General features: G+C 36.1%; 2 protein-coding genes across 3 annotated transcripts; one reads left to right on the plus strand and one right to left on the minus strand.

Moving 5' to 3' along the window:
- The first annotated feature begins 469 nt into the window (after nt 1–469).
- On the plus strand, nt 470–5,116 carry ghrh (growth hormone releasing hormone). Its single transcript, XM_055184330.2, has 6 exons — nt 470–660; nt 1,169–1,254; nt 3,799–3,903; nt 4,015–4,119; nt 4,246–4,374; nt 4,447–5,116. Exons 2-6 carry the CDS (start codon nt 1,175–1,177, stop codon nt 4,517–4,519), a joined length of 492 nt encoding a protein of 163 aa, XP_055040305.2. The 5' UTR covers nt 470–660; nt 1,169–1,174; the 3' UTR covers nt 4,520–5,116.
- On the minus strand, nt 4,728–21,921 carry rpn2 (ribophorin II). Of its 2 annotated transcripts, none has more exons than XM_073875762.1 (18): nt 21,793–21,921; nt 21,074–21,261; nt 20,752–20,847; nt 20,407–20,582; nt 20,256–20,331; nt 19,946–20,080; nt 19,332–19,508; nt 17,439–17,557; nt 16,850–16,955; nt 16,308–16,399; nt 16,108–16,222; nt 15,740–15,934; nt 15,491–15,577; nt 11,532–11,627; nt 11,324–11,402; nt 8,982–9,108; nt 6,985–7,032; nt 4,728–5,265 (listed from the first exon to the last, which is right to left on the minus strand). In XM_073875762.1, the coding sequence occupies exons 1-18, from the start codon at nt 21,803–21,805 to the stop codon at nt 5,250–5,252; spliced, it is 1,941 nt and encodes a 646-aa protein (XP_073731863.1). In that variant the 5' UTR covers nt 21,806–21,921; the 3' UTR covers nt 4,728–5,249. The 2 variants fall into 2 exon arrangements, with proteins under 2 accessions (XP_073731863.1, XP_073731864.1); XM_073875763.1 differs by having other exon boundaries at nt 6,935–7,032.
- Nucleotides 21,922–22,513: the final 592 nt, after the last annotated feature.

Genomic DNA, 22,513 nt, shown 5'->3' on the forward strand with positions numbered 1-22,513 from the left:
CAAAATGTATGGTTGCCATAGTTTCTATCGAAACCAGTGTTACTACTAAAACATCATTACATAAATGATAACTCATTCATTTTAAAAAAAATTCAACATAACAAATGTTCATATCGATTTGCCATTTTTGCATATTTAATTAGACTTGATTACCCTTACGAAAATGTACTATATATATATATATATATATATATATATATATATATATATATATATATATATATATATATATATATATATATATATATATATATATATATATATATATATATATATATATATATATATATATAAACATTGTTACAGGGTACACATGGGTAATTTTTGTAAGGGTAGAATTGAATGGGCCTTTTTATGAAATACTTATACAATTACAGCCCAGGTTACCACAGTTTTTTAGAGAAGTTTATTAAGACAGAAAGAGAGAGAGAGAGAGAGAGAGAGAGAGAGAGAGAGAGAGAGAGAGAGAGAGAGAGAGAGAGAGAGAGAGAGAATAATCCCTACCTGAGTCTCATTCACTCCTTCATTAAGCATCACTACAGCCACTGGAGGGACTGAGAATGAAACCAAACCCTGAGCAACAGTAACACCAACATTTCTGGGTTTTCAAATATCTTCAAAAAGCATCCAGAAGAGCCAATCAAGAAGGAAATATATAAGGTAAATGAAGCTTAAGCTTTTTTATTGAAAGATTACATAATTTACTAATTAAGGATCATTTTGAATTAAAAAGTAAAACATTTTCATTGTTCTTCAAAACAAATTGGTTTAAGAGAAGAACACCCATAAAAAATTATCTTTTGCCGACTTTGTGGTTTTATGGATCTTATAATGTTCTTGAAGGTACAGTGTAGGATCAGTATGTGGGTTTTAGTAGATTACTTTCTAAAGATCAAGAAAATAGTTGTTGCTGGAAATGTTGTCCTATTGAGCCTCCCCCTTAAACTCCCTTTGAACCTTTACTTTTGTGTTATATGTTTTTAAGTTATTTTATGTCTTGTTGAAATGTGATTTGTGAATGATTGAATCTGTAATGCACATCTCACAGGGAATTAAAAACAGAGGGGAAAAATCAATTACAGGGTCCACTGAGATAAATTAACCAAAGCCCAGTAAGTGAAAGTATTGCTTCAGCGGATTGTGAAATGTAATGTGAGTTGTGTTTCAGGTGAGAATGATGCAGAGAACGGCACTGCTGGCAGTCTGCTGTCTGGTTCTGCTGGTAAAATCATCTCCACTTTATCCTACACTCAGGTCAGTTTGCTTTTCTGGAAGCATGATGTTCTTTGACAAGAAGATTATTATTGAGTATTTTATTTTATTTAGTATTATTATTAATATGACTCGTTTGGTTATTAGTATTTTATTTCTTAAATGTTGGTAATTTTCAAATATTTTGGTTGAATTGAGTTTTAATAAATTTCAAGGCTTAACAAAAATATGTTGTAAACATATTTGTTACATGTCTATTTATTTTGTATAGCCTGAATAGGAATATATCTAATAGTATTTTCATAGCATTCTCATTTAATTTTTCAACATACTTTGCAGTCTTTGTTACTAATAGCGCACAACTTATTTTTATACAAATATTGTAACTTTAATGTTTAATATTGTTTCTGTATAAATACAGCGAGAAGGGTGAGTGGCCTTAGGTGTCATTTTAGGATTTACCTGCAAATATCTATTTACAATTTATTACAGTAATATTGTAATTTGTTACCTCTACAAACAGCTTCAAAAATGATTTTTTTTTTAAAAAAAAAAACAAGTTAAACATTAACGTTCAATTCAATGTGGTGATTTTAACAGTGTCTTTATACAGTATGCATTCAAATTTTCATCATCGTTTTGTTTTACATTGGATAGACTGTAGTTAGTAATCAGACAGTAAATTTCTCTGTGTGCACGCTTTTAAATCAAGAGTACATTTGCATAATGCTTGTTTTCTCTAGTAATAATAGGTTTTGTAATAGGTTTTGTATGTTGGTCCCACCTCAATGCAAACTTTAATGATTTGTTTCAAACCTATACATTCTTTATCATATTAATAACTACAACTACAGTTTTTTTTACATATGCTAGGACACATTTCTCAATACTTAGGTCACTTTTGCAAAACTCTTCACACAGTGAGCACAACAGAAGTCTATGTGGGCTAAACTGAGGATAAATTATCATTGCTTTGGCAAAAAAATGCATTCAATGACTACTTCTTTTAAATTTCATGAATTCTTTTCTCACTCAGACACAACAACTGCCAAAACTCTTTATATATACAGACCAATTTGCACATGCTTACATACCGTTTTCAGAACTGTTAAACATATGTTCAAAACAATAACATAATACAAAACTAAACAAAACAGCAATTTGCTACATTTCTACAGTAATATTTTAATGAAATATATTTGAAATCTTAAAAAAAGACTATCGAGCAAATGGAGAAGACAGATTAGCATTACTATTGTATCTGTATCAGTGGATGGTGTGTATACAAATTCTTGTATTTTGGAATTACTTTGGAATTACTAAAACGAGACTACATAAAATATTGAAGAATTCTGCATCATGTCTGATTCATTCCAGTAACATATATTGCAGTGAATTATAAACAGAGAAAACATTGTATAATGCTATATGTTGTTAGTGTTTTTATGTCATTGTTTTGTGGGTGACAAAGTGTGTTTGTCGGCTGTCAACCTTTGCTAGTGTTTTGGAAGAATGAGTTGATTTGAGACCTGAATAAAGTGTTTTGGTAGTTGTAGTGCATTTTGAATGTAAAATTAACTGCTTTACCGAGTTGAAAGTTGGTTAGGAGAACTGTGTGAAGAGTTTTGCAAAAGTGACCTAAGTATTGAGAAATGTGTCCTACCGTCTGTAAAAAAACTGTAATATATGGGATAAGTTCTTTTTAGGACACATTATATTAGAGCTAAACATTGTATTGTTTGTAATTTTTTGATTTTTTAATGTTGAGGTTTTAGGTGTTTCATTTCTGAATTGTTAACATTGTTACTGTTTAAATGCTGTTATTGAATATAGCCTATATAACCTACCATTCAGAAGTTTAGGTTTAATGAACTAAAACTTTTAAAATATTGAATGGATACTTTTTAACATTTAAAATTATAAATATATTAAAATAAACTATAAACAAAAGTATATGTGCCAACATATTAGTTTCTTACATTAAAATGCACAGATACTAAATGTTTTAGTATTACTTGAATAATACTAAAAAAGCAGGCAAATGGATCTCAGAATAGATGTTCAGTATTATTTAAAATGCCAAGGGTAGGCCTACTGAATAGATCCTAAATATATTTATTTATTTTGAATTGTTTTAGCCACAACATAATTCCAATAACTTTATTTGTTTTGTTTATTTAAGTTTTCTAAAATGTGTTTAAATATAAAGAACCTAGACTTTTAAATGTGTATGTGAAAGTGAAATATAGATATATTGTGGAACATAATAGTCTTTTATCTGGTATTTTATCTAGTATTTCGTATAAATAAAGGTTTACTTACTAAATTAATTATATTATGTTTCCTGTGCAATAAAAATATTAAAGGTTATGTGAAGTTAAAATAATGTTGAGAATCAATATCATCTACAGAGACTGAAATACACTGGAGTAAAAGTTGCCATGGTCAGTCCTACTAAAACTTGGATTAAAACAGTACCTGTCTTGCATTAAAAAACTCTTTGATTTCACTTTTCAACTATTTTTATAGGTGCTGTATGTTCATATTGTTTACCCCAGTGATGATAAGAAAAGTGTTTTTTGTTAGGTTCGGTCAGCGAGCGGCTGCAATATTAATGACCTCCTCACTCGAGGATCCACTGCAGCTGTCAGCCGACAGACCCTCCTCACAAACACCAGATGTAGAGTTTAGGTCGGTCTTCTGTTACTAACATTAAACTTACCTACATCATTCATCTAGGGTGTATGTATTTTTCTTTAAACAATAATCTCTGCTGGAGCTTTAAATACCTTTTTATTTTAGGTATGGAAGACATGCTGATGCCATTTTTACCAACAGCTACCGGAAAGTACTCGGTCAAGTATCTGCCAGAAAATTCCTTCAGACGGTTATGGGTAAAAGACTTGGGTATGTTTTCACGTTTTACATGGACTGCTTTGTCTGACATTACATTTGTGATTAGTTTTGTTGTTATTGGGGAGCAGTGATTTATAGAAAATCTCACCAAACTTTACTCACTTTTTCTGTAAACAGAACAGAAACTAAAAACTATGTAAAACGCCAGTCCGGTATCTATGGAGATACCTACAAGCAAGATGTGGATATGAATCTCATTGAGAAGGAACAAAGTTACAGGGAGCCACAAAGAGTTAAAAAAACACTGTAAGTTGACAGTAGTGTTGCACTGTATAAACTTTAAGGTAAATATTACATCTCAATTCATCTTTTCTGCAGTTTTCTGTGCCCTATGTGTGCTTGTGCAATGACACCAGACATGGAATGCTCGGAAAGTCTACCACACCAGTAAGGAGAACCTCACAAAGAAATCTCATATTAATAGTCTATACGCCGTTTAATTCTGCAAGGTTTTGTATGATCAGCACCTTAACTTACTGTATTTTGTTACATTATTATTTTCTTAAAATAGTTGACTTTTAGCCACATGTGCATGACTGGCCTTTCTTCTTTTAACCCTTGACTTCTGTGCGTTTTATTAATTAACCAATAACCACAAGCAGTGTTTACCTTGTTTTATTTATTTTCATTAAAAAAAAACATTGAGTTAGCCATTTGTGTTTTGATGAATGACCAAATAATTCCAAATGTGATGACAAAAACACCCTTGCTCTGACGTTTTGATACAAAGAGAAAATACACCCAACATGAATATGCTAAATCATTACAAAAATCATGAATTTGCATTAAAAAAAAAACATCAAAAGAAACAGTGGATGAACACCATCAACTTTCTTTTGGATTACCACCAAACACAAGTTACTGTACAAGCAACAATCATTGTATATCCTCAATGTAGCAAATTCCTTACAGTGCATTCAGTTTTCAAATAAACAAAGTGAAAAGCAAACTGCATGATCCTTAATAAATCTGTTGATGTCAAACTTCATTTTGGGAACTTTTCTTTTTTTTAAAGTCTCGTTTCAACTTTTAAACCTCCACCAATTCTTCCCAGATTTCTTAAATAAAGACAGACATGAAATCAAAGCATCCATGGTCTTCTTTAGATGTTTTCTCCAAGATTATTTTGCTTTGAGCCTGAAAGAGAGAAAATTGAAAAGTCTTTATTAATACTAGATTTGCACTGTAGTTAACCAAATACCAGTGCTCACAATGAAGCAAAGAAAGGGTTGAGGTTATAAATTTAGATTAAGTTAAATCCCAACCAGAATATTTGAGTAAAATCAATACAGTGCTGCCTTGCAAAGACTTTTAAATAATGTCATGTAAATGATTTCATCTGAAACAACATATGAGAAAAGTACTAGAGTAAAAATACTTTAATCAATCATGCACAAACAATTCAACATTCAAAACATGAGGGGGAATTTACTAAGAACTCTTCATAACCTGTGCTTGTTAATAATATTGTTTGTATGCAGCACTTTACCACCTGATTCAGTTGGAGTCATGCAAATCACGGCCAAAAATACAAAACAAAATTTGCATGGGACAATTCCTCAACTTGAGGCCAGTTGGTTTTGGATGATACAGCCGCCTATCACAATCTGGCAGAGACTGCTAGAATCATACAGCACTTCCTAATGCCCAAAGCATGCTCGGCTACTGGGTGTCTGGATATTTGTCCAGTTATAAAGGCTTTGATCATTTAATGATACCCAAAATATACTAAAACATTTTCTCTTTTCTTTAGGCAAGAATATTGCAACTTTATTTTCACCAGACAGACCCTAACAATTGGGAGTTTGGTGTATTTTGTAACAAAACTACTTTGCATACAAGAAGAAACTGTGTTTGCACTTCAGACTCACTTAACTTAATTCTCACTTTTTTTGCCTAGCGCGATGTTACCAAGGAGCAAGAGGCGAGCCTGTCATGCATTCATTCAGTCAGTAATATAATATAAATTCTATATAATCTATATTCATTGAGTTGAATCGAGAATCGAGTATAAAAATCGATCCGAGAACAGAGAATCAAAACCGATAGCTTGTGAATCGAAACTGAATCGATCTGGAACATCTGAATCGATACCCAGCCCTAGATTTTATAAATTTGAAAAGTTTAAAATTTTATTTCATTTATATAGTACTTTTAAACAATGTTAAATTGTTTTATAGCTGCTTTACATGAAAAAAATAAACTGGAAATGTGAGATTAATATATAATATATATATTAAATATTGAAAGTAATCGAAAGTCGCAATAAGCACATAATTTTTGTTTTTATCGTTTTTTTTTATCTCTATTCAAAACCTTTGACGAACACGTTTGACGGTATATGTGAACTCTCAGGTATTCCAGTGAAATACTGAGCTTAGCAAAGTTTTAGTGAATTCACCCCTTGGTGCTTTTCAAATTGTTGCTCATGCAAAACTTCAATCAGGCAATTCAGCAACCAAGAAACTTCTGTGGGACAAAAAGGACTTGGGGGCAAAATCTCAGATTAGGCAATTCATCAGGTGGGGAATGAACTTCAGGTTAGCTGTCATCACTGCACAGACTAATGAAGTGAGACACAAACTTAAGTTAAAACAAAGCATTACAACACTCAAAATCACAACCAATCGATAAACAACAGCACAGTGTGATAACTATGGTTGAACAGTTATGAATTGCCACAATGTTTCAATGAAAATTACAAGCTACACTTCATGAACACACCAACACAGCCATGCAGTTGATGTTGCCATTAAAATGTTGATGTCAAATTATGGGAAGCAAAGATGCCAGCGGCAAGCCTTACTTTAGCCTGGAAGATCGGCCTTTTATTTTAAAAAACATATTGTCATTTACCGCAGACTTCTATACTTTGCCAACCTACTACTTTGCTCAGCAGCGATCCTGAAAGGGCAAAGAAAGAGAAAGGATGGAAAAATACAAGGAGAAAGGTTAAAGAAATAAGCACTGAGGATTATGTCGGTCACACATACAGAGATGTTGTTGCTGAAGGTCACTCAGTGGATATAGTATTGTTAGGAACTTGCTACAGTATACAAATTGAAATCAAGATCTATTATTTTTACAGGTTAATGTATGAAAACACCCCACTAACAGTAAAAATAATGCTTTATACCTGCAAATCACTGTGTATACGCGTTTCATTAGAAAAGCTATACTGAAGAATCTCTCGACAAGCAGAATTCAGCACCTTTGTGAACCCCATCCTGGTGTAAAATTCAACAATGTCAAGACACTTAAAGGTGCCAAAGAATGCATTGAAATAATCTGGATCACAATAAACGGATCACAAAACGCACGGTTCGGATCACATTATGTTTTTTGAGGCACGAATCGGATCATTTTTCGGATCAGCAAAAAAAAGTATAGGAAAAAACTAATAACAAACCAAGGCGAACCTTGGGTCGTGATCTGTATGGATCATGGATCAACTGCGATCCGTTGCAGCACTAGAGTCCAAAAATGATCCAGAAACTGTTTTACATGTCCATTTATCAACCTCTATAATGAAAAGAGCTGTTATTGCCTTATTTGGAAGGGTCATGAATAATAATGTTGAGCTCTGCTCTGATTGGCTGTTTCACAACACAACTCATGTCAGTCAGTAGCTGGTAGCTGTCAAAGTAAACATATCTTTTTGAGCCTGTATCAGATAAAGATACAGATTTTGAGGAATAATCAATAGTTTGGATATTGTTTCTGAGTGGGAAGTTCTCTACAAGTCTACAAATTGCAACTGTAAGTTAACGTCAAAAGTAGATCTTCAGCCTAAACGTTAGCATATAGCATTAACTAGTATATAGCGCTAACTCAACAGTCACAACTTTGTTTTTAGCATCGTAACAACATTGTACTTAATTTAATGTGTAATTTAAAGGTGCAGTGTGTAGATTTTAGCGGCATCTAGCAGTGTGAATTGCAACCAAGCGCTCAGTCCACTGACTGTTCACTGAAATGCATAGAGAAGCTACGGTAGCCGCCACAGGACAAACATGTTGTCGTCTAAAACAAAATACAGTAGTGACAAAATGCACTCTGTGGAGCAGTTTGTTTATTTAGGGCTACTGTAGAAACATGGCAGCACAAAATGGCGACTTCCCTGTAAGGGGACCCGCTGTGTATGTAGATAATAAGGTCTCATTCTAAGGTAATAAACACATAACAGTTTGTTATGTAAGGTCTTTATACACCACGGATAATATAGTTATGTATTTTATATTGCTTTTCTGTCATTAGATACTTCTAAAACTTACACACTTCGCCTTTAATGTTGGGGCGAACATCTCAACTGTAACTTCACAGTTGGGGTTATGTTGAGATTGGTCTGTTTTTCAGCGGTCTTTTGCATGCACAAGGTTTACATAAAAACAATCGTGTTTGAGGCTCATGATGTGTCATTACCATGTACAGAACTCTTATTATTGATCTGTGCCTACATAAATACAGTTTTACATTCGACGGCACCTTTAAGTTCTCTCAGTGGTTTTTCTGAGAGCTCCAAAGATTAAACGAGCGAGTACTCGCCGCCCACCAGAGGTTGTTATTTAGAAGTGCACACTTATAATATTTCTAAACCCATGAGATTAATCTAGTCTCAAAGGACAAAACATGAGAAGATCATTAGAGACGGTGACACACGCATAAATTAAGCAGAGAGAAAGAGAAACAGTGACACAGCCGTTACAAGTTGCAAGAACTTTTTGCTGTTGTCCAGCCCTGTAGCACTTTGCTATACCATGACGTTGCACACTGTTAAGTTTAAAAGATCAACTTTTTGTGTGTTTCTTATTAGCTTGTGGAAGTGTTTCGAATAAGCAGGATGGAAACATTACCTTTTCACAGCTTTTTGTGCCAGCATGCGATTCCCAGCCAGGAATGTGAGGCTGCCGATGATAGCCAGATACTTCAGAGTCTGGAACATGTCTAAGTGAGTCCAGTACACGTACATCAGACCCAACATAGCTGGAGGGGACGGCAATGAAAACCACAATTAAAAGAGAACAAATACCAACCAAGTACCAACAATAAATCAAATCTTATAACTATTTTATTACAGTATTATATAATTATGAAGGTATACACAAAGAGCTTGCTTACACCTGGTATTAAAATGCATGTTGTTTGATCAGATCACAAGTGGTGGAGAGAGACACACATTCGTGTTTACACCTGGGGCCTGATTAAAAAAATTAAGCATACGCAAAAGTCCACAGCATGGTTCATATTAATATAAACGGTCTTTAATGTGAAAAAGTGCTTGGCACCACGTCAGGGTCTGAGCAGATGTACGAACGTTTGCACGTCCGACTGCTGCAGGTTTTTGGAAATATAAGCCATTCTTGCTGCTTGAAAAGGATTTATTCTGCTTTTGTACTAATTACTATGAGGGACTGGTCTATGAGCAAGTGGTTAAAACACGAGCCAGAGAAATAACGGGTTTAAGATGACACGCACTGTTATTAGGTCAGAGTCCGCTGCCTGTGTTACCAAACATGCTGCTTAGTGATTTGTACGTGTATATGTAAGAGCTAGGGCTGGGTAAAAATATCGATTCATCAATGCATTGCAATTATTTGTTTCTCAATTCAATATCGATTCATCAAATCCTATGAACCCTCAAGAATCGAAATCGAATCGAATTGTGAAATTCCTAACAATACCCAGCCCTAGTAAGAGCTAAAGATATGTAATCTAAAGACTGCGCTGAACAATGTGGGTTTGCACTAGAAGTCAGGACAGATGAATCGACACTAAAAAAAAATCCATATCGGTCGATCCCTACTTGTGTTGTTAGCAAAACATTGTGCTCCATACTATGGATGTTAACAATTAATCGATCTTCGATTATTTGTTGATAAGAATTAAATCGATAAAACTCAACGATTGTCGAAAAAGCAAGCACGTGTGTGCGGCGCCTGCGCAAAGCACACACACAGCTGGTGAAAAAATTAAACAAGCGCGAAAAAGTTAAACTAGCCATGATCACAACGATGCTCGATGCCAAACACAGACCTGGGCTTTTTAACCTCATTCGAGACGAGGCTGGCTGCTAACGCAACGAAATGCCATCCGCAGTGCATCTTAGAGGGTCCGATGCAAAAAATGCAAACACGGAAAGCAAAGACCCTCTTCAGGGAAGCCTACAAGATTAGCATAGCAACGCTGCTTTACACAGAAGCTGTTTTTAATAAACAGATAAAAATGTAAAACTTAAATTATGTAAGAAACTAAAATGTAAACTGTAACTGACTGTCGTTACACTCTGAACGCCCGCAACATATATCATTGATCATCATTATTATTGATTGGCTGAGGTGCTACACGCTAAACACTGTTGCGTGTTTTCTAATGGAAGGTTGAAGTCTTCATAATATAAGCATCTTTGCTGAAAGTACGCCGCAGGTCTAAAGCTGAGGTGACAACGGGAAAAGTGCCCTTCGTGTGCTTCTTGGATATAATTACAAAAAACGGTGTATCAATCACACTTTTATGTCATTGGCTATATGCCACTGTAATGGCTTATTGCACTATTACTGTTAAAGATTATTCGATTGATTGATCGTTAATTTAAAGGAACAGTATGTAGGATTGTGGTCAAAACTGGTACTGCAATCACAAAACTTGTGGCTAAAACTGGTACCGCAATCTCACAACTGTTGGCCAATACACAACATGACAACATAAACATCAGTTGAGGGCTGCAACTCCACTTTTTAAATGATAATATCCTGGCCGGACCACTGTTGTCAGTGATATAAGTATTTGAAATGAAAATGATTTCTTAATGTCTTATGACATATCGGGCCATTTTATGATTAAATTATATAAATTTCTTACATACTGTTCCTTTAAATGATCATCGAATATGGGAAATTGCATAATTTGACATCCCTACACCATACATCACACATTAGATCAATACGTGTAGAGTAGGGAGTATTTTGTGGCTGCTCGAATACATGCGCGTTTACACCAGAAAAGCAATCTGGTCAAGTGTTTTCAACCTCTAAATGTGGTCAAAAATGGATGAGCTCAAAACTTTTTACACGTTTGACCAAAACGAATCTTAATACCAGGTGTAAACAAGCTTTTAAATACACATAACACAACTTTCTTTCCAGTAATATAACAACGTGTTTCAGCTTGGTAACAGACCAGAATGAGGTCCTCATCTTAGCTGCATGGCCGATATGGAAGAGAATAGTGCTGGGCGACAAAGTAAAGTTTGAGATATTGGCTCCCAGTTTAAACCACAGAATAGAAGACAAAAAGAAACATAAATGAGTGAAGAACAACTAAATACATAGCAGCATCACAGTGATTAACAGTTTTTACAATGCGTATCAATTTGTCCAGTCCTCCAGATAAAGAGGTCAACTTACCAGTATGAGCAGAAGAAGAAACGGGGACAGGACCAGGGCAGTAAATGCATTAGACACAACGGTTGGTGGTTTCTTCTCTGGCTCCCTAAACAGATGCTGTACAAACACAATCCAATTAATACAAGGAACACAGTAACAAGCAGGGCTGGACACTTTAAATTGTTAATATTTAATCAGTCAAGTCATTTTAACCAAACAGCAAGTGAAAATGTAATCAAAACATGTTTTACACAGTGTTTTTCACTCCTCAAGTATGCATTTAAAAAACATTAACATATTCATACTAATATTTAGGGGTGTCCTTGACTAAGGATTTATATATTCCAATCAGAATTTTCTCATCTTTGGTTGACCGATAGTCGAATCATCCATGTGTGTGTGCATGGGTTGGGAGCACTGATCTATATAAATGACTGGATTGCGCATAGAACGCTTAACGTAACAGCGTGAGGTGAAGCCAGCGCAGAGTTCGAGCGGCCATCTTGGTATACCCAACCGGCAGATGGCGTCATTGACTTCATTCAAAAATAGGATTAATTTCACCCGCTTTACATCGTATCAGTAACAAAAGGTTAATTTTTAGGATATGTGTACGTAAAATAGTTAATTTTGGTGTTATTTGCAATGTTTATGTTTTAATCGGGCAGGAAAATGGATTTATAAAAAACCGTTAAGGTGAATGTGTCTGCTGCGTTCTGTTAATGACATGGGTATAAATAAAGTTTTTTTTTTACATTCAGCTACACGGTCAGCGTTATTTCTCTGAATAAGTTTAGTAACTTGTAAAGATAACATGATTACAAAACCAGCTAATTTTTGCGTGCACATACGGTACAAAGCATGATTATTTATTTAGATTTCAGAATGAGCACGTTGTTATTAATACTAAATATGCTGCGGTCTCTCTGCTGATCTGATACTGTAATAAAGATGAATGTATAATAACTGATTAAAACGCAAAATGTACAATGTCAGTAAATAACTATAATATACATCCTTAGGACGTTTGCATTGTAATAATGTACAGGGTAACTTCAGATTAGTGCTGCACAATTAATCGCATCGCAATCGCGATGTCAGCCTGTGCAATTATACGACAGCAAAATGTTGCAATTATATTAAATAAATAAATGTGTGGACTTGTTAACACAAACTTTCTGATACCAGTTTGATGATTTTCCTTGCTGTTTATAAAAAAAAAAAAAAAAAAAAAAAGGCAGTGCACGCGTGGCATGCACGTGTGTGGCGTGTGTCATCACTTGTGTCTGGCCAGCGCAGAAATACCAGAGCAAAGATGGATGCAGAGGAGACAGTTATCTGGTAGCTAAAAAAAAACTCTACGTCTGTTGTATGGCGGTATTTTGGATTGAGGATTACTGACACGGAGCAGTTGCTACATCACGTGGCAATTCGAAAACATTTCTAGTTTTACAAATACACATTTTAGCATTATCACTAAACTGTGTGTGGATTTTCCTTAAAACCCATCAAGTTGACTCATGATACCATTTATTATAATCGCAACCGCACATCGCAATATTACCATCAATAACCGCAATAAATTACCCAAATCGTGCAGCCCTACTTCAGATATAAAAACGAAGACTAGTAAAGTGATGTTTTATCATTAAAATCTGATAACGTCCATTGATTTAATAGTACGTTTGGGTATACCAACATGGCGGCGCGGTAGCTTCACAGTTGTGACGTCATGCGCAATCCAGTCATTTATATAGATCAGTGGTTGGGAGAGGACCAGACCAGGTACAAATGGGTAACTTTTATTTTCTTTCACAAGCAGCACACAGAAACAACTTTCTGACGATGCATTTATATCTTTTTTTCTTTAAGGTAAAATGAAAGGCAACATAAACATTTGTTAAATGATTCCTCATAACATTTTAAAGACACGATCTACAGAACATCACACAAAGATATAACAAAAACATTTGATAACTAAACCTAAAAAAATAACAAATGTGATCCTGCCTTGGAAACCCTGGCTACAATTCAGTGTTTTTATTTAATTTTACGATTTAACGCGTCAAAGCAGTCATGACTTAAATGACAAATTACATATAATTAGTTATTGTTACTGTAAATGATCAAAACTAATCTTTATATACAATTCATTAAACGTTAATTTATAAAAAGAAAAACACTGAAATTTTTTATAGACACTACGCATTATTTTTTAGCAAAGAAATACTGCTTGCTTACTTTGATCATCTCTATTCACTTTAGGTACAGAAACACCTGATGATTCTTATATTATTTATTACAGGAATCTCTTTTCTATCATTTGAAAGCAAACACGACCATAATATTAAATCACAAGACAGACAGTCGTGTCAGGCATAAAAATAGGTTCGGTGCAGATATTTTCTGTGTCATCACCGAAATTTAAAGAAACGGCTTACCTGTTTTGTAATTTAACTTTTGACAAGGTAATCACCCTGTTTTAAATACATTTTAAAACTTATACCCGTCGAAAAACATCTGTTTTTTAATGTTTAGTTTGATGAACTAAATATGAGACGCACCTACGTTCGGCTAAATTGCATGCGCCAGCATCATGGCCAGAATGCAAAAAGGGCAATATCAATACAACGAAAAGCAATCCAAAATTTACGGACTTAAATTAGATCAGAATTGATGTTTATAATAAATACTTTTTTTTAAATAAAAGTCAGAAGTAACAAGGTGCACCACAAATTATGTGCAAAATGCCTGAAGTGCATGGAAACAAAACACACGCCAAATAGTTAAATCAGATAACCCAGAGTGATTTATAAATAAAATAAAATAAAATAAAGAAATTATTAAAAGAACGAAAGTATAGCCAGAATTGCCAGCTTATAGCCAGAATTGCCAGGACGTGTAGCCCTGTCACAGGGGTTGTTGGATTTATTAACGCATTTTAAAAATATTTATTGAAAGCTACTTCTTCACATATTATTTGCATAGCATTATCATAATATGCTGTATATTAATATATTGGGAGAAAGCTGTTATGTGAAATCAGATAATGTGCACCCATATAGAGACAGAGCGCAGCGCGTCATAACCTGAAAACACGCCCACCGGGGGGAAAACAACCCAACCGTCTCCATTGACTTCGTATTGAGAGAGGCCGCCTCCTTGTCATTTCTGGCTTATAACAAAAAACAGAATAATGCCTTAAAGCTGCTGTATGACAATATGTACAGCTAACAAGCCAAAGAACCCAGAAATAAGTTTTTATAGGCTGTCGAGCTCAAAAAACGAGCGTTTACAGACAGAAAAGTGGAAACAGGCAACTTTTCATAGTACTCATATTAGTAGAACTGCATCCACAAGGGGGAAACGTAGTCAGCGATCCACTTTTTTCTCCTCAAAGGCTGGGTTTTACGGCTCGACAGCTTATAAAAACATATTTCTGGGTTCTTTGGCTTGTTAGCTGTACATTATGTCACACAGCAGCTTTTAGGCATTATTCTGTTTTTTGTTATAAGCCAGAAATGACAAGGAGGCAACCTCTCGCAATACAAAGTCAATGGAGACGGTTGGATTGAATTCCCCCCCGGTGGGCGTGTTTTTCAAATTTGCATAACTGCGCTCTGTCTCTATACGGCCAATATTGAATGATCCTCTTTTCATAACACGTCTGCGACGATTCGACTGTGAGATTGGTAGTCGAATCAGGCTTCTCCTATCGATGCATCGAATCTTCGACTATTCGGGGTCACCCATACTAATATTAGTAATTTTAAGAATAACAAATTAATCATTTAATCAGAGTATAAAAAACTTACATCTAACACAGTGTTTGCTAATGAAGTTTAGAGATGCTCCAAATATATGCCTTAAGTCTTTTTTATACTTGCAAGTATGTCAATTCATTACAATTATAAGTATTCGCTATACAGCCCAGTCCAAGTGACAGGATGAGAAGCTGGTACTCTCACTGGACCTCTTACCTGGATTTCTGGTTTGGGTGTGTACAATGTTTTGGCCTGAATTGTTGAAGGTGCCTCTTCATCCAGAAACTTGAGCACCACATCAGCCTTTGAGAAGACAATAGACATATTAATTACATTGAATCGGTTCTCCAACTGACTTCAAGTCCTTAACAAGGAAATTTACAGTCTAAAATACCGATTACTTGCAAACTAAGGCCAAACAAGAAACACAGCTCAAGCGGTCTCCAATAAAAATAACTTCCTTACCACGTTCCACAAGATTGGGTTCTCCAGCGTAGCGTCTCCCACCATCAGGTGAAGAGCATAAGTGCCAGAAATCGAGTCAAACTCGGTCTTCCTCTCAGCTGTGTCCAACTCAAACTTGTACAGGTTCTTGCTGTCAGGCTCGGCCACAAACACCACCTCCTGACCCGTCTTCTGATTGTGTAACCTCACAAAGGTCTAACAGGAACGACTAGAATTAATTTCTTCAATAACATTTGAAGTAGCTTTGCAGTCCAGCAATATAAAGTAAAGAAGTCCCCATATTTAATAACAAGAACAGATAGTGTATCTGCTTTATTACATGCTTTTTGACATATTATTATCAGCTCAAGCCAGTTTTTGATAAGCACCTGGTGAGGGGTGAGCTCCACTCCTGTGGTCTCATCGATTAACTGGAACGTCATGGCAAAGTTCTGATGGCTGTCTGCCATAAACGACGCCTTGGCTTTACTTGGATATTCCACTCTGAAACACAGTTTGGCACATAAGTCGGCACAATTTTGCAATGACAGGCATACAAAATAAAACATGAGATAAAAGCTAATCATACCTGGTGGTTTTGGGGCCAATGCTCTGGTCCTTATCCACCACAGACAAGTCCATGTTGTTGATGGCGACCTTGGTTGAGACCTTCACCTTGAGCTGAGAAAGTGGAAATTAAAGGTTGAATATAAAGCTTTGAAAATGACAAAACTTTTCTAATACATCAAAATGAACATTTACCAGGCTTAACATGTGGGAAGAAACAAAAAAAAAAAATACAGCAATTACAGAAATTGTGTAGCATTTTTAAATCCTTTGTTTAGAGGAAGAGACCTTTGACCTGATAGAAATTACCTACAGGAACTTTGTGACGCACACTTGACCTCGCAATTATAAGATGAACAGTCTGAGCAATTACTCTTAACATAGTTATAATGCAAACGCTCACTAGACCAATTAAATATCTGAATGTGACTGAGGTAATGAATCATTGCGACAATTACAAGTTAAACTCTTAGGTCAACCCTTTGTCCTCATATATAAATTGAGTCATGACAAAATGCTACACAAGCTTAACTACTAAACTTTTTGTATGAAGTTTCAAATTACCTCAACGTTGTTGGCAATAAACCGGCTGTCGCCGCTGATGGCAACAGAGAACTGATAATAGCCACTCGCTGGCTGGCTGGACATGAAATTCAGCTCAAAAATCCCACTGTAGAAAACAAAGAAAGACTTAGGCACAGAAAATATTTTTACATTAAAACTCAAGCTTACGGTTTCTTAACATGTCGCCTGCAATATGTATGCGATATGGCCCAGCTTGTCAGTGAACTACGGCTTTGTGTAGTTAATGCTGCTCCATCTGAATAGCAGGTGATGGAGATTTCTACTAATCAAGGCATAATTTTTCACATGCTTGCAAAGAATAGCTTACCCAAACAAAGTTACTGGGTTGATTTTTATTATGTTTTCTAGATTGATAGAAGCACTGGGAACCCAATTATAGCACTTAAAGGAATAGTCTACTCATTTTCAAGGAACCGGCTTTACTGAGGGGATGCGCATGATATCGAATGCAAATTATCGCGCATCCCTAATTCACTCCTGCATTTAAATGTGGTTGTCACTGCAGAATGTTTGCAGTGTTTATGAGGCCACAGTAAAGTATTTAAAAGGATTGATTAAATGTATGTACTCTCTGAAAGTGAAGGGTGCTTGGTTCAGGATGGCAGATTTCGCAGACACAGCAGTGGCCGACTCCACCAGTACAGTGGCTGAGGTGAGCGGCTGGCAGAGGACATCTGTCACATGAAGCTGTATGCAAACACACAGAAAATACAGATCATCATCAAAAAGCTCGCTGTGTGACAAACAAACCAATCTACAGGTAACACATTTACAATATCAGTCAACATATTAATTATTGTTCATAATGTAAAAATAATCTTTAGCTATCAGTATTGTGCAACATTATTGTAACTCTGTCTTTGAAATCCAGACTAAAGTCTCATAGGGGCTGTTTACACTTGGTATTAAGATGTGTTTTCGTCGATCGGATCACAAGTGGACGAGAGACACACATCACGTGTACACCTGGTATTTAAATCCGTCTCTTTTGTCCATTTTCGACCGCTTCTGTCCTGAATACTGTGAGGGGGTGGTCTGTGAGACGGTGGGTGAGTCTCTCTGCTGTCATTTAAACGTGAGCGGGAGTAATGATGAGTTTATATGGACGCGAACTAATATTATGTCAGAGTCCACTGCTTGTCTTGTAAGTAAACATGCTGCACAGTGTTTTTCTTCATGTATATGTTAGAGCTTTCTCTGAATTTTCAGCACAATTGATGAAATAGGATCGCGCAACTTTCACACGCTTGCAAAATGACACTGCGTAGATCAGCCGCTTTAGTTTTATCAATGAAAGGCTAAAAATAGCACTGTTCACCATGTGTTCGTGCCAGAAGTCAGAAAAGACGTAAAACAGTGTGTTCAGTATCTCAGATTGGATAAATGGGTGGAGAGAAGGCGGTTGCTTGTGGCTGTTCGAACACATTCAATCACATGTGCAACTACAAAAGCAATCCATTCGAAAGGGGTTTCGACTACCTCTGAATGTGGTTGAAAGTGGACGCGTTCAAAACGTTTTGAACACTGTTTACACCTGGCATTAATGTCGTCCACTTGTGATCCGATTGACGAAAACGCATGTTAATGCCAAGTGTAAATAGCCTCATAATCTAATGATGAGATTAGAAGCACCACTTATTCAATATTAAAGATCAGTGATCAAATTAAGGGGGGCTGGGATGTTCCCGGACTTCCTATAAGCATTGAGGGACCCCCTATAAAGCACAAAAATATAAAACGGGGGTTCCCAGGTTTTTATTTAAATACTACATGAATTTAAAATTATCATGCTGTGCTGCCACAAAGCGATACTGTCCATTATTTGTCCCAATTTTGCAAACTAATCCAAAAGATTTCCGTCTGTAAATGTAAACCCTCTAAATGACAGTGCCGTGGTTGGATAGTGCAGATTAAGCGGCAGTGTTATTGTAATTGGCCTTGCTACCTACCTCACAAAACAGCCGGAGTCTGAATTACATAATTTTTCACATGCTAGCAAAGAATAGCTTACCCAAACAAAGTTACTGGGTTGATTTTTATCATGTTTTCTAGACTGATAGAAGCACTGGGAACCCAATTATAGCACTTAAACATGAAAAAAGTCAGATTTTCATGCTTTGACCCCTTTAAGCTAGGGATGCTCTCATCGATCGGCCTAGGCTTAATGATATAATTATATTGCTGTTCTTCAAACCTTTTCAGGTATTTTCATGATAATAAAGAAAATCTATTATAATTATGTTTGACGAGTGTTGCTTTTTCAAATGCATGTTATAATCAACTTACTGATCAAAAACCGTAGTACATGAAATAGCTGTAAATATGATCGGCTGTCCGATTCAGAATAGTGATCGGCCACGTATTTTAAGTGGAGATCGGCATTGATCGGAGCACCCCTACTTTAAGCAATATATTTCTTCCTTCTTTTAGATGTGAAATTTGTCAGACATGTTCTTAATACCTGTAGAAGGGGTTGACTGTGGGAAACTGCAGCGGTGCCTTCAGTACTGACAATAACAGGTACATGAAAGCGATTGTTGGAGAGCGCCGCAGCCGCACTGGCCACACTGAACGCCTCTGACAGAGAGTCCCATGACTTCTTACTGAAGATTGAATTCACCAGCTGAATGACCTGATCCTGTGAGGGGAACCAGAAAAGCAGTTATTTCTTTTGAGAAGGCACTACAAATACACACAAAAAAAACGGCATGAAACGATTTTTTTCAGGTTGAAACTTGATAGATGCAAACCAAAAGACTAGTTTACTCAATATCTAATGAATGACCAACCTGGCATTAGTGCATAAACAGCCACATGTGTAGACTTCGTGAACATGTGAATGATCAGATATACTCACATTTGTAATTTTTAACATTAAACAAAATTGTATGCAAGCAGAAAATCACAATGTTTCAAACTAAAAGCTGTCTACGCTGGAAGCACCCATCTGTAACACCCTTTATAAAGTATTCTGGTTAGCGTTGAATTGATACTGTAGTATTAACTGTGAAACTAAAGTTCTACCAGGATACAGATTTTTACCATCGCACAAAAATCTGTTCTGCATAGTTCTACCTCTTTAAGTGGCGGCTCAACGTCCACATGATCAGACAGGGCGTAGGCAGAAGATACAAACAGTGCTGTGGCCTCCAGACCCTCCTCAAACTGAAGAAACACTCCACCCAGATCATCCAAACGGGCTGCCAGGTCCTCAATGCAAGATGAAGAACACTATAAAACCATCAAATACAGAAATGGCTTGTAGTGCCACCTTCTGCTAAACGACAGGAAATGTGTCACTCATCAATGTAGTCGCATAAAATAAGTGTAGAGCCTCAAGCTTACACCTGATTGGTCTGTGTTCAGAAAACAACCTGCGTCTCACCTCGATCTCCTCCAGTATCTCCGCGAGTTCAGCTTGCTGAGAGAGACGTGATGCAGTCTGCAGCGCCAGAATGATTCTGTCAGGAGATAAAAGATTTGTGAATACAGCACTAACAAATGATAAGAGTCGAAATTTTGTGAAATAAACTCACGCCAAGACATTGTCCTCTTTGGAGATACGAGCTTTCAGGGCACCGACCACTTCCTGTGATGCTAGAGGAAGCCCGAGAGAGCTGAGAGCACTGACAGACTGATGGATCTGAGACGCCGTGGAGTCTTCGCTCACAGCAGCCAACAGCAAATCACGCGTCTCGTTCGACACCAGAATCTGTCAAAATACAACACAAACAGTTAACAAACAAGTACTAAGAAGTGAGCATTTCACCCAAGAGTGAAAATGAATACATCTAAATGTAAATAAAAATGATTGGGAATATTTTTGTGAGTGACACCGAAATAAAAGTTCATGTAATATGATGTTTGAGAATCTGCATTACCTCACATCCAGACAGAGCTTGACTGGCTTCAGCTGCATAAAACAGCGACTCAACGCTTGAGGTGTCCAGGTTAGACTTGATAAACCTGCATGTCTCCTGTAGGCCAGATAAATAATTAAATTACCTTTTACAATATAGTTATAATAATCTGTGTTCCTGTAACTAAGTGGTAAGTAGCACAAAGATCATGGGTTTAATCCCCAGGGAATAAACATACTGATAAAATTTATATCTTGTAATGGCTTGCATGTACCAAATGCATTGAATTGTAAATATTCATTTATCTCAACTTCTTTGAACAATATAAAAAGTTTTTTCTTACATCTGGATCAGCAACAAAGATTCCTAACTTGCCAAGTCCAACAACAGAATAATAAGCAGATTTGAGATCAGTGAAGGGCTGACTCAATACAGCCTGGAGTCTGGCCACATCACTGGCTGTCAAATGATGGGTTGGTGTCAGAGTTTGGGTCCCAAGTACCAGGGAAAGGACCAAAAGGCTAAAGAAACCTTTAAAGAAAAAACAACATCCATAACAATGAACACCCAATTGTGCAGAAGCATGATCAAGTTTAGTAATGCCACTGACAAAAAAAATTGCCAACCCAGTTGGTTATTGTTTTAATATAATCCAACAAAACACGTGAAGGGGAAAAGACTTTCAGGGAATGATATAATTGTCACCCAACATCAATGACATATTCAGCTCTTGACAAATGAATGACACACAGGCTGCCAGTTATACACTCATTTAAAATTACACCACATAATACACTATATCAAACCATACGAATAAAACACCGTATACTGTGCACATAAACACTGCATAAAGCATCTGAAATCATATTTAATGGTTAATAACACCAGAACAAATCATTGCACTGCTGTAACCTAACGTTACCTGCAACGCCACTATTAAACACGATTAAACGCGCTCACTAAATATATAGTAAGCAAATCATGAACACATTTATCACTGAGGTGATTTCACGAAGGTAATTCATAAATTAAACTATAAAATCCTGCGAAAATATAACTTACGGAGCTGAGCCATGTCGCCTAATGCAGCGTCACCAAAAGCCCAGAGAACTTCCGGGACACGTGGAAGAAACCTATTTCAGCGCGGTAGGGCGAGGGCTTCTTTTCCTGGATCTAATAACAGACATCAAAACCACTTTAGCAACTTGTTTTTAATTTTATTTTTAAACTAGAAAAACAAAATCATGGGTTGCAAAAACGCCAAGTAATAATATTATTAATGCTAGAAAGAAATGTAATATAGGTTCCACCCCTATAGTCAAGATATGGTATGAGCCACGGCATGTCAGAATGAATGAAGCATGAGACAAATACTGTTAATTCAAGAATCTCTTAAAGGACTTCTTGTTAACATTGTTTATTGGAATTGAACTTGCAGACGTTTTGAAGTCGATAAAGTCTGAGTTTGAATTAAAAGCTACCGTTTTCCTCTAAATGACTGAGAGCGTGCGTTTTGCTTTGTGTCTGTTTGTGATTGGATATTTCTCACCAGTTGTTCTCATTTGAACCAATCAGAAACCAGGCAATAGATGCGTTAAAAAGCTGTTTTGAAGGCAACCCGTCTTCATCACTACAATAAATAAACTATTTTCTGAGAATACAGCTTAATTGAACAATTCGGCAGCATGTTCGCCGTGTATGGTTAAAATTTTATTTTATAATAAAAAGCAGAGTATTTAATGTTTTGATTAGTGCTCATTTTTGACATCACCACCAGCAGGTG

Source organism: Misgurnus anguillicaudatus, chromosome 14, assembly GCF_027580225.2.
Source record: "Misgurnus anguillicaudatus chromosome 14, ASM2758022v2, whole genome shotgun sequence".
NCBI lineage: Eukaryota > Metazoa > Chordata > Actinopteri > Cypriniformes > Cobitidae > Misgurnus > Misgurnus anguillicaudatus.

What these genes read in the sequence shown, in the direction of transcription:
- rpn2 (XM_073875762.1), bottom strand. An exon ending in ACAGTCAACCCCTTCTACAG is followed by an intron (nt 17,558 to 19,331) that starts GTATTAAGAACA and finishes GTTTGCATACAG; the next exon opens with CTTCATGTGACAGATGTCCT. An exon ending in ACCCAATCTTGTGGAACGTG is followed by an intron (nt 15,578 to 15,739) that starts GTAAGGAAGTTA and finishes GTCTTCTCAAAG; the next exon opens with GCTGATGTGGTGCTCAAGTT.
- ghrh (XM_055184330.2), top strand. Translation starts at nt 1,175, where the DNA reads ATGATGCAGAGAACGGCACTGCTGGCAGTCTGCTGTCTGGTTCTGCTG. An exon ending in CCACTTTATCCTACACTCAG is followed by an intron (nt 1,255 to 3,798) that starts GTCAGTTTGCTT and finishes GTTTTTTGTTAG; the next exon opens with GTTCGGTCAGCGAGCGGCTG. An exon ending in ACACCAGATGTAGAGTTTAG is followed by an intron (nt 3,904 to 4,014) that starts GTCGGTCTTCTG and finishes TTTTTATTTTAG; the next exon opens with GTATGGAAGACATGCTGATG.